At 35.8% G+C, this 12,207-nt stretch overlaps 1 protein-coding gene across 8 annotated transcripts in view; it reads right to left on the reverse strand.

The window, feature by feature from the left end:
• Positions 1-12,207, reverse strand: part of SIPA1L2 (signal induced proliferation associated 1 like 2) — a 152,158-nt gene that overhangs the window by 24,150 nt on the left and 115,801 nt on the right. For 5 of the 8 annotated variants that reach the window (XM_055714156.1, XM_055714155.1, XM_055714159.1 and 2 more), the window contains 5 exons: positions 10,285-10,374; positions 8,663-8,766; positions 8,154-8,257; positions 4,939-5,327; positions 1,061-1,285 (listed from right to left, as the gene is read on the reverse strand). In XM_055714156.1, the coding sequence (XP_055570131.1) occupies positions 1,061-1,285; positions 4,939-5,327; positions 8,154-8,257; positions 8,663-8,766; positions 10,285-10,374 (912 nt within the window). The remainder of the gene's footprint in view (positions 1-1,060; positions 1,286-4,938; positions 5,328-8,153; positions 8,258-8,662; positions 8,767-10,284; positions 10,375-12,207) is intronic. The other 3 variants (XM_055714157.1, XM_055714160.1, XM_055714161.1) reach the window with 1 other exon arrangement.

Here is a 12,207-nt window from a genome sequence, read left to right on the forward strand (position 1 = left end):
TGTCAATTTATCAAGATATATAGGGCTGCCTATGATATATTGACGGATAGAACTGAACGGCTTATGCACCAAAAAGAAAGCAACGAGATTATCTGAGAAGACAATTTTGAAGATAACAGGAATTTAAAGGTTGGTTTTAAACAGCAGATTCAAACATTGCCTATTACTGCTGCAGCAGTGGGAAAGTATCATCTCTATATTTGAGATACTGCATCTTTTCCTGGAGTGCAAGCCTTTTTCTTCCAACTAAGAACACATTTCTCATGAGCTGTTCTGTGTTAAGCTGTACATATAGTTGTTCATTAGAACTGTTCTGAATATTTTTGTCTGTTATTTGCTAGAAAAATACAGTTTTATGTTGGTTTTTTAATTTATTTTATTTTATTGAAGCCTCCACATTTTGTAGAGTCTCGCAAAGAGCGGGTCAGATATATCCACACTTAATCTTTTTCTTGTGGGGTCCTAATTACCAGTTTGTACTTGTTCATTAAAAACAAAGTCAGAAAAACATACCAAAGAACCACTAAAATACCCTGAGCTGGCACTAATTTAAAAAAATTATCTACCATAGATGACTGATACATTTATGGTCATCTCTCTCACCTGTAATATATTAGCCGATGTAACAGGCAACAAGGTAGTAAGTTTTAATACCGAACCACCAGGAAGTAAGCTCTTTTAAACTACATAAAGTTCCTGAAGATTTGTAGAAAAGGTCTTTAAGACATTAATAAAATTGTGGCTTCCCAATTGATTCCTAAAGATTCAATGTGGAAATTCGGAATGTCTGACATAGCCATATGTTCTTGCCTACACACACTTCCAGAAATTTCTGTCAGCTTGTTTCATTTGACACATGGTAAAAAAAAGATGCAGCTGGATAGAATACAGAAGAAAACAGTATCCTGTGCAGTTACTGTCTTTTTTTTTTTTTGTACCTTTGATATATAAAGCTACATTTAGAAGCGACACTGAATGTATTTTTTTCATTTTTCTATTCTGTTTTAGAATTTATTTTCATTACCCTTCTTCCCCCAACAAAGTTAAACAGAGCTCTTACTCGTGGCACTCAGGAACTTCAGATTCTTCAGGTGTAGGACTTCCTTCTGATTTTTTCCATCCAATGACGTATTTACTCACTGCTCCTTGTCTGTGGTAGGATTTTGAAACTGACCCAGTAATCTGTTGACTACTATTCTGTGACACTATGTAGACTTTGGAGGTATCTAGGGAGCCACTCTTTTTAGAGCAATGTGTTGATGGGCTTCCTGAATGATGTGACCCACTGAAAAATTAAAGAAAACGCACAGAAGCAAAAATTTAATCTGCTATACCAAACAAATCGGAAATCCTTCACCTGGCATGCAGCTATCATTCTTAATGTTAAGTTTTTCTCAAGGTTAAAATCAAGGTGGCAATATTGGTACAGTGATTTTCTACATAGCAGCAGTGTATAAATCAAATCTCTTCAAGAACAGAGTTGTGATGAATTTCTAAAACATGTATATAATTCAAATTGATGAAATGCTAATGCAAACTGATAGGAATTAAAATTAGAAAAAAAGACTACGTCCAAGACATATATACAGAATTTGTGTGTGCAATTTTAAGTAAATATTTACACACACATTATTAATGGCATAATTCCATTTACTTCAAGAACTACATCGGGAATTACCTGAAATATCTCTCTAATTATAAAACTTATATGCTTTTCCACTTCATGCTAATTTTGCCAGTTCATGCCAGTTTAAGCTGTGTCTTTCATTCAGTACCATTGAGAATTTAATATTAAATGAAGTAAATTTCAGTTCAACAAAACCAGTTTTCTGTATAATTTTAATAGCCTCTTTTATTATGAATAATAGCACTGGTAGGCACTAATGAAACCTTTTACTGAAGACTCTCAAAATGATTTAAAATGAACTAAAGCAAACACTTCCTTGAGGAATAAATTTCTTCTTTTCATCTTGGAGGTGAAGCAAGCAAAGCATTCAGAAATGAAGTGCCTTGCCCAAAATCAGAGGCTGGAAGCTGAAGCTGCAGCTCCTAACTTTCGTTGTCGGTTTATAAATACCAAACACAGTGCTATTTTTTAATCTAATCCCAAGCACATTGGATTAATTCACAGAGGACCAGAAGGTATTGCTGAAAGTGTAACAGACATGGCTGCTTTGCTGTTCACGAGAGTCAAATACAAGCAATGCCCCTGCATAGATCACACAGACCAAATTAAAATGCCTGCTGTGGAAGAAAGTTGAATCAAGGCAATGGTTTAATAATTTTGATCACAGGTAGTACGTGCATTTAATCTTCAACCTAATTTATTTTCCCTACTCTCCTCCCTCTTCCTCTCCAAAAAGCAGAAACAAGATGACAAGTTTTTTGGGGAAGAAAATATCGCAGGTGATGTTTAAAGCTGTTTTGCTTGCTATCCTTGCAAATATGCAAATAAATTATGTAAAGATGTGGTGAAGAAAATAATTCAGTTATGAAAAGTTGAAATCTGAAGATGAAACGAACATCAGATTTACAGCGGGGACATTATCCAGAGGATTCTAGACTTCTATTTGTAACTAAGATTAAGAAAAATTGAGCATCCAACCTCATTCTGTAGGTTTTAAATATGGGAATATTTCTGAAGTGAAGAAAAAAAATGCCTATAAAAGCCTGGGTTTAGATGATGAATTCAATGCAATGGTTAGAACAAGTAGGATTTTTAGGATCCAAAAGATGTTCTATGTAAGAAGCAAAGCAAAACTAAACATAATGAGGCTAAGCTGTTACAGCTACAGTCACATAAAGGTATTTGATAATTCATGAACATAATTAATATAAAATAGGAGAGATAAAACCATTAATAACAGAGATGTGAGGCACAATGCTGTGCATAGCTTAAGTCAGTCTTGTAGTCTGAGATCCAGTTTAATTCTTTAAATCTTACTTGGTCACCATAGTACTATTTTATTCAGGAGGTTCTTTATCTGATGATGTTAGAGAATCAGGCCAGAATCTTTCAACCAACCAACATCTTTCCTGTGCATGGCACTTCAGCTATTCAGTAAACAGCATACAATTTTAATAAAGAAATATTGCATTCATAGATCATGGCATTCTCTGAGTCTGTATGCTTGTTCCTTAAGTTCCACACCGTTCAGCCACTGAATAACAATGTTACCATTTTAACATTTGTAAAATAATTGTGAATGAATGCCTCAGTGACAGAATTTCATTATTACAGATTATGAAGAAATACAAACTCAGTGCTTGACCAGTTGGAAAAGATATAGAGGATTCAGCAGATATATAAGATTCAGCACACTTATATGTTAACTCAACTTTCTTATGTCTACTCTATTGGAACACGTCAGCGTTGCAGCATCACAGCTACAAAATGAGATACTTTTTAATGATGTATGCCTCTGAGTGCTGTACAGGTGATGTCAGCTATTAAGCCCAACTGCAAAATTTTTACCACTCCAATGTAATTTAAAGGATATGCAAGCTAAGTTTAAATAAAACAGTTGGACCGCATAAGCCTGACATTTTCCTATAGCAAAAGGATTTGGCACACAAATCAGAAGGTGATTGTTTGAAAATATTACTACTGCCAAAGTGGAATTGGGCAACCCTAAAGTGAGTCATCATCTCAACAGTAATTTCTATTTTGGAAATGTCTAGGTAGAGTAATTTAAAATCTATATGCCTTTTTTTTAAAAAAATAAAATTAACGAATCCATAAAATTTTTATTCCATAGAAGTGAACAGCAGATAACTTAATGGCTGCCTGGCAATTTAAATATGGCAGCTGTCACACAAGTGCTGAGAATACACATTCTAGACATTAGAAATCTATTTCAGCTCATTATAATGAAGTTCTAGAAACACAGAGCTTATTTGTAGTGCTTTAGAAATCTCAATATATAAAATTAAATCCCAACACACACAAAGCAGAGTAAATCTGGAGCTTCTGCATTATCATGGGGTAGTGAAAGCTTAATGTGACAGCATTTACCTAATTTTCACAATAGTCTATACAGTAGTCTATATTATCTTCTATAACTTGTGAAAAAAGTAATCTAGAAGTCAGAGTAAGTATACAAGACTAACGCACTCATGTCAAGCATATAAAGAAATGAGGATACAAGATACTACTTGGTTATTTTCCTGTACTGTTTGACATTGAAAACAGGAAAATCAGAGGGAAAAAAAGAACAGTTTTCTTCTTTACAGAGTAAAAACCTTAATACATAGACCAAAGCTTCAGCTTCAAAGTCACCATAAAATGGGAATTGGGAGATAAAGGCAACCAGCTGTAAAAGTGAACTTTCAAAGTTTGCTTTACAACAGATGTACCATGCTCACATTCCACTGGTAACAAAAAAAAGAGCTGATAATCAGTCAGAAATTCAGTTCAACAAAAAAAAAATCATAAAGCATACATTGCGATAATGTAAATTAGGCAGGATGTTTTCAATGCAGTTTCACTATATGTAAAAATTGCCCACCACTGTATGTAAATATTGCCCATTGCAATTTTTCTAATTTCCCTCAGTATCAACTTCCAGGTAATTTGTTACACTGTACTTAAAAAAAAATAAATAAAGTATGTGAACTTTAAATAAAGTATGCACGTCCAGGTGCAAACTTCCCTTTTACTCAGGGATTTTTCCCAATTTTATAAAGCTAAGCAATGTACACAAGGTCAGATATAAAGTCCCCATCAGATCTGGGAGTAGGGCTAGCTATGTTTTTTTATGCAGACTCATCAAAACCTGCTTGAAAATTGCTCATATAGCAGTTTAAATACAACAACAAAAAAATATCAAGATCAGTTAAGTGCACTTTCAAAGAAAACTAAACAGAATAACAACAATGAAAAAGTTATCTGTATGTTAATCTATACTCCATAATCCCTAATCTGTAAGAAAAACATACCTGGAATGAGAAGAGATTTCACTTAGGTCTCCCATACTCCCTTCAGCTGTATGACTGGTAGAAATAGCAGAGGCATAGCTATGAACAGCATAGATTTTAGATGGATCATCATCTGGCCCAGGAGTTTCAGAAGACTCAGCCCACTGCTCGGTACGACAATGTACTCCAGACCTGTTGCCAGCAAGGTGCAAAGGGGCCAGAAGAGGAGCAGGCATGCAGGGAGCTGTATCAATTCCACTGTCAGTAGAAGCTCCCTTTATATATGTTAATCCAAGCAGCTCAGGATCCATCAGATCTCCAGAACCAAAGTGTTTTTCATCACTGTTGCTGGACGTGTTACTGGATAGGGTGTTGCTGCTTGAGTGGCTTGAACAACTTTTGTCTCCAATCTTAACAACAAGAAAACAAATAAAAAAAGACCCCCCTCAAGTTAAATAGTAAAATATTTATTTTCATATAAATTACTGAATTTGTGCCATTCAAAGACCATTTTGTTATTTTTTACAGTATGCTATAATATAACTGCAAAGTATGAAAAGAGCTAATTATACCACCAGTTTCTATGAAATGAATTGCACAGCTGGCTAGGCACATTAAAGGTTGATGTCACCACAAATAAAAAGGCTCTAGTTCCATCTTCTATGGCAAATCTTAAGATCACACTTGAATTTTCTGATTATAAGACCTGCTTAACATCCATAAAATTGCATTTCTGAACAGTTAAAATAAGCATTTGTTAAAGCTAGCAGCATCGGTAATTATTTGTTTAAACAAGTTCTACTGCAAATCTGAAAAACACCAAAGGCTGAATTATCGTTGGCTTTTTCTCAGTGTGGGTGAAATATGCAGCTTATTGGATCAAATCCAATTGGATGTGTGGCTAGTCAAATTGAAGCCAATTGTGATGTATGTGTACCAGATGAAAGCAACTTAAGTCACAGGGCCCTGAGCTAAGCATGGCTATTGAAGTGGAATAATTATGTCAGGCATTTATGTCAATAAAGTTGGGGTGTTGTGTTGGTTTTTTAAAAGAGATTTTATAGAGAGTTGGATTAAGTTGTCTGTGTGACAGAGTAGCCAGAATAAGGGCAGATGGACTTCTATTACGGCAGATGGACTTCTATTGCGTAGAATATAAGTGGAAGGGTGACTAACTTTTTTACGAGATCCCTCTCCTAGCAGATGTATATTAAACATAGCTGTTGCTCATACATTAAAGCAGTTAAACAAGGCAGCCTTTCCAGAAATTATACTTCTATTCCATATGAAAATTAAAAGACCTCAAAATTTGAGAAAATTATTTTAGGAAAAAAGGAGGGGGCTACATTTGCGTTCATTCTATCTGTTACCTTAAAAACAATGCAACAATTGATAGAAATACAACGGGCAGATTTTCCAAGGAAAGGGATTTGGAGAAAGGTGTCTGGAGAAAAGGTATGTCACTTGTTACTGTAAATGTAAAATGGAACCACATGGGAAAGAAACAAGGGAGCTCAACAGCTCAGTTCCACGCCTCAGAAGGCGTATTGTATGTATGAACCTTCCAAAAAGTTTCCTGTACCTTGCTGAACATACATGCTTAGACACTTTCCTGACCCTGCAAGCAGCAGTGAATCTAGGCACCAGCAGTTGATACAGACATCTTGACCTGCTCAAAGTTCACTATGGCCATAGCTTAGGATCATTTTATGCATTCCCTTGTGCCAAGAGGAATCATTGTATGAAAGCGCAGCATGGCCCTTATTGTTACATGTTGTTAAAGGCTGTGTCATAGAGCAATATTAAAATAAACCCCAAGAACAAACAAACAAAAAAATACCCCCACAACACACACTCAAACTCCACACACACGCAGAGTCCATGCCAGCAGGAATATATTTATTCCAGGAGAGCAAAGAGAATTTGAAAATAGCTAGTGAAATTCCTCCCACCCTTCATCCCCCAAGTTAAAACCGATAGAAAGACCTTTTTTTCCTAATCGTTAAATATTTTACGGAGTTCTTGTATGTTTGCTGTAGCCCTCAGTGTGAATTTCACTGGCTGGCAGAGACTCATTGAGCTGAACGAAAAGGGGATGTAAAGAGAACATTACAAGGTCCTTTACAAGGTGATGACCTATTTTTTTTTTTTTTTGTTTTTCACCATCTAACAACAAAATAGCCTAGTTTTATTAGTATTGTATTTATAATAATGCTGGTTCTTTGTACAATATAGTTCTTTTGCACCCGCACTACACATATGCATATGGAGGCAAACACAAACATAAGCCCATTATGAAATTTTCTGTTCAGATCCCCACCACCCTAAAAGCCTGAGAGTTGCCATTAGCATTAAACTTTAATCCAAGTTAAGCAAACTAATCATTTAACTTTGGTAGCGGTGCTCTGTTTAATACTGATTGCTGCATATACTGATTCTAGCTTCCAGTCAGCTTTGGCTTAAGGTAAAAGGAAGTATTTTTGTTTTCACGTGCATAATTCTACAGCATGATTCTGTTTATGACAGCACTTTTTTCAAGAAGTATCAAGCTAGATTCTCATAAGGTATCAATGTACATAAGATGAGAAACTGGCCTCCTACTCTTACAATGTAAGTCTACAAATAGTGTACAGGTTCATGCTCCGTATAGCAGTTTTTTCCACATAACAAACATAAAAAAAAATAGAAAAAAGACTGTGCATATCATCAGTGTACATTCCATCACTAAGTCATTGAGGATTTTGCCATTACTGAAGACTAGCCACTAAACTAGATGGACTAGAAATCTGTTCGGCATGCCTAACATACAAACTACATTTTTATACTGCTTATTGATAATTAAACTACATGGGTATTTTACACAACATGACAATAATTTCCTTTTTTTTTTTTTTAATTAATATGAAATACTTCTCAAATTAAGCAAGCCAGTATAAATGAAGTTGTAAATACATAGCTGAGTGTAGACCGTACTAGTTTTATCTCCTCAATACAGACCCAAGCCCTCTTGGAGTTCTTAGTTTATAAACATAGATTAAGCACATTCAATTCACCCCACATCTAGGTGAATATGCTCTTTGCCTCCCAAAAGGCACAGTGGTCTTCATGAATTATTAAAACGTATTTTTAAGGTGTATTTTTTGAGTCCAGCTGAGGTATTTTGCGGGTTTTTTTGTGTGGGCTTTTTTGGTGGTTTTTTTTTAGAGTTTTGAATGACATTGAAGTAAAAGACTTACATGTGAAAGTTTGTTTGGTGACTCCTTGCCACTGCCTTCTTTCTGTAAAGCCCGGTCTTTGTAGGAGCTCAGAACTTTGGTCGACGGTGCGTGCCACTTGGTTTCTGCCATAAATAATTATGGTTTAATTTCAGAATGCTAAAAAGATGAGTATATCATACAAAGATAAAAGGCACATGACTTAGTAATCAGGATTCCAAAGACTGTACACTCTTTGGGATCAGAAACATATATCTTTGCAGAATTTCCTCAGATCTAGTTTTTCAATGCTAATTAAATGAGGTTCAACCTGCTTTTCATCATTCATGAGGCTTTCTGAAGTTCAGAAGTAGTTTGTTCCAAGTATTACCTAAATATCCCACGATATTCTGTTAGACTGTAACAGTCCCCACTTTCACTGTCCTATTACATGCTCATTGTGTATCAAACCTCTGCATCAGAAGGTGGCTGCACTTCAGGCACTGTATTGCAAAGAACATTTATTTTTAAGATACAGTGGGTTTTATTACCAGAATGTCTGTTTCCTTCCAAAGCTTCCTCTCGTTCTCTGCCTCCTTCACACTCCAGTGAGCCTGAACCTTGGTGGTGTTCATGGAGCAAAGGGGACTGGCACCTTTTAATGTAAGCAGAAAATTAAGCTGTTTGGTTTTTTTTTTTAATTTTCCTAGAAAACTAGTTACATGATGAACAACAACACCTTTTACTCTTCAAAGCAAGTATTTTGTAACTGCTTTCTTTAAACAATCATCACACACACACACACACCACCCAAGCAAGTAACATGTAGTAACATTTAACACAGTAACATTTCCAAACACTGTAAGGAAATATTCACATGCAATTTTTCCAACAGCTCACTGTTATATCTTAAGCATGAACAAGGCCAACAAGACATTAAACTTTAAGAAGAAATGCATTATTTGGGCTATATATCCAGAGGTTTTTGCAATGGAGAACTACGGTAATGTATGCTTAACCGCTTTATGAACTAAGCCCCACAGAAACTCTGTAGTGTTGCCAGTTTTCACACCCAGAACACGTAAGCTAGTACCAGATCCATTGCTTTGTATTACGTTGCAAAAGTCACATTATTTCACAAAGCAACACACTAAACCCAAGGTTGCTATTAGAAATAACTGTGCCAGAAAAGTGATGCACAAGCCAAGATGCATTTTCATGTGTTTACTGTTAAAAAAAATCATTATAGTTTTATCTCAATTATTAGCACCTATTTAGCTGCCAGAGATTTCACTGAGTATTCTGAAATTCCTTGAGGAGCCTCCAGGACATCGCATATATATATTTATGCTGTATGGGATAGCTTATCCACAATCAATCACGCCAAAGCAATATTAAGCTTACAGACATGGAGTCAAGCTGATGTTTTCAATGTACACATTTTTTCTGAAAAGTAGCTTCTGAAAGCCGCGTGTCAAGTCTGGAATGTTTTTGTATTACGCCATGTAGATACTGCCATAACTAACATTATAAAACAGGAGTGTTTTCGGCAGCTATATTTATACAACAAAGTGATAAATTTAAAGTAATTTAGAACAGATGTCTCACATAATGTTCTTATAACACATACAGTATATTGGGGTAGTCTTCTATACACAGATAGCTAACTTCTGAAACTTCAGCACCAAGGGATTAACATGGGTGTAAAAGCACCATCTACATACTGCAACTGCCTTTCAGGGAGAAGAGACCTCTTTTGGAGGAGAAATGCTAGGGAATGGATGCCACTGGAACAAGCACAGTAGGAAATAAAATCTTTGAAGACCATAGAGATAATTGTTTGATCAAATACCCTTCCACTGAAGCCAAAGGAGGAGATATTTTATCCCAGTTCTGAGTTACTAGCTGATTTCTGGCCTAGGGAGAGCAAACCTAACAACTGTTTGTTATTTACCTGAATTGTAAAATAACAACTTAGTCCTAAAGAGTTAAAGCAGTATGGCTTTAAAATTCTGTTGGCATACATGACACATTAAAGATTCGTAAACCAATACGTCTTAAAATATACTATCAGAATTTGCAAATAATACAGATATAGAACATCCATATAAATTTTGCTTTAGAAAGAAGATGCACGGGAGCTATACCAAGATATTTAAAAAAAAAAAATTACCAATACCCGTCATATCCCACTTGCTGCCTCCATTGGCTGCTCCCACTTGGTCCTGGGTCACTGGAGGAGGACTGGTTGCTTGGAGAACTTCTGTAATGTTGACTAGAGTCATTAACAGTGCCCTGAGTTATTTGTGAGGTGTCAGTTCTGAAGTGGGCTGCACTTCTTTCATGAAATACATGCATTTTTACAAATAACGCAGATGCAATATGAACAGGCAATCATATTAATCTGGGGAATTTACAGTTTTATCTTAGTTTCACGAAACTTAAACAAGTATTTTTAAAGTATATTATTTATTTCATCATTAATAAAATATTTCCAACTGAATATAGGGAAAAGGCAAAAAAAGTCTAAGTGCCAAATCCTACTTTCCTTACATCTAGCTTTACTTCTGAACATGTGGGATTACTTAGGAGTCACAGCAGCTGGATTAGGTCTCTAAATTTACATATGGGATGCTCTCACAATGGATCAGAAATGATTGTTAGTTGCTTTGCATGTATTCCAAGTTTCAACAGAGTAATTCAGAAGAGGTGATACCAATACCTTTTTGATTTTATGAATACTTTGACATAGAAGAGCAATAAGAAAACATTTTCATGAATAATATTGTTTTGTATTTATTATTTAAACTTTTGAGCCTCATGTTTTAACAATGTCTCTAATTACACTTCTTAGATTTCCAGAGTTGAAATGCAACACCCAAATTTGGGTTTGATCCCCCTCCTATCCTTCACTTTTGTGCATATCAATCCATAGCTACATTTTCTACAGTGACACTACCTTGAAATCTCTGTATCTCCCTTTTTTTTTCTTTTTCTTTTTTTTTTTTTTTTTAAGGCTATATGTAGAAATGAATAAATGTACTCAGGGACAGGTGCAAAGAGGTAGTTTTGTATTTATGCACAACACTTTCCCAAGGACATGACATTCAATAAGCAGCTTCACTGTTCAGCTTGAAAGTTTTAAAGATATTAGCTATTACATTTTGCCTAACAGCCAAACACATATATAAGAAGTAGATCATGTAGTGCCTGATTTTTCACCTTGTCTCTCTCTGATAAGTATAGACAGGACTGAGCCTCTTTCAATCAAGTGGAATAGTCTATAGGCCACAGTTGAACCTATTTGCATGTTCTTGCTTCTCACCACTAAGAACTTTGCATTTCTTGCACAGCTTAAGTGAACCAGCATTAAGGCATAGGTAAGTTATAATCCCATGTGTTTCCAGCCTCCAGAATGATGTTTAGGATATTATCCTCAAAACTGGGACATTGGTTTGTACTATTCCAGGCTGAAGCATGTCTAGATCCCAAGCCTCCTACTTGCTGGACAAGTGCCTAGCCATTCACAACCACAGAAATTCAGTGAGTGAACGCCTCACACAGTTCCTTTACAGAAGAGCTGTAGCTGCCTGCTCTCAGGAATGGCTTTCAGACTCCAGGTGGAAGGACACACTCACCTATGACACTCAAAGACTAAAGTACATGGAGTCTTCTTGGTACGAAAAAACAGAAAAGTGAGTCTGACTGAAGTTTCACTCTTAAAGCACTCTTTATGAGCAGCTGTCACAGAACTAGGCATTTTTTAAAAACAGGAGCAGAGCTCAACCATATCCTTGTATTTCTTAGTAACTAATTAGAGGAAACTCCTTGATCAACTCAAAAACATTTGGCTTGCCTTCTCAAAGCACTTAACTCTCCTCAGCAACTGTGCTAGGAGCATAGATGTTTAGCTCCCAGTTTTTAATTTCACTCCGGGGACTGGGCACCTAACTGTTACACGCCACAGCAGTTAAACCGTTGCTGCTTGAGTCTTTTACTGTATCTAGCCCATAGTTCTGTTGCTTCTTCCTCTTTCTATCTCTAAAACCAACCACTTTATCACTGACTTCACTGTTAGCTCATTTTCAGATCAGTT

This window comes from Falco cherrug, chromosome 6 (assembly GCF_023634085.1).
Source record: "Falco cherrug isolate bFalChe1 chromosome 6, bFalChe1.pri, whole genome shotgun sequence".
NCBI lineage: Eukaryota > Metazoa > Chordata > Aves > Falconiformes > Falconidae > Falco > Falco cherrug.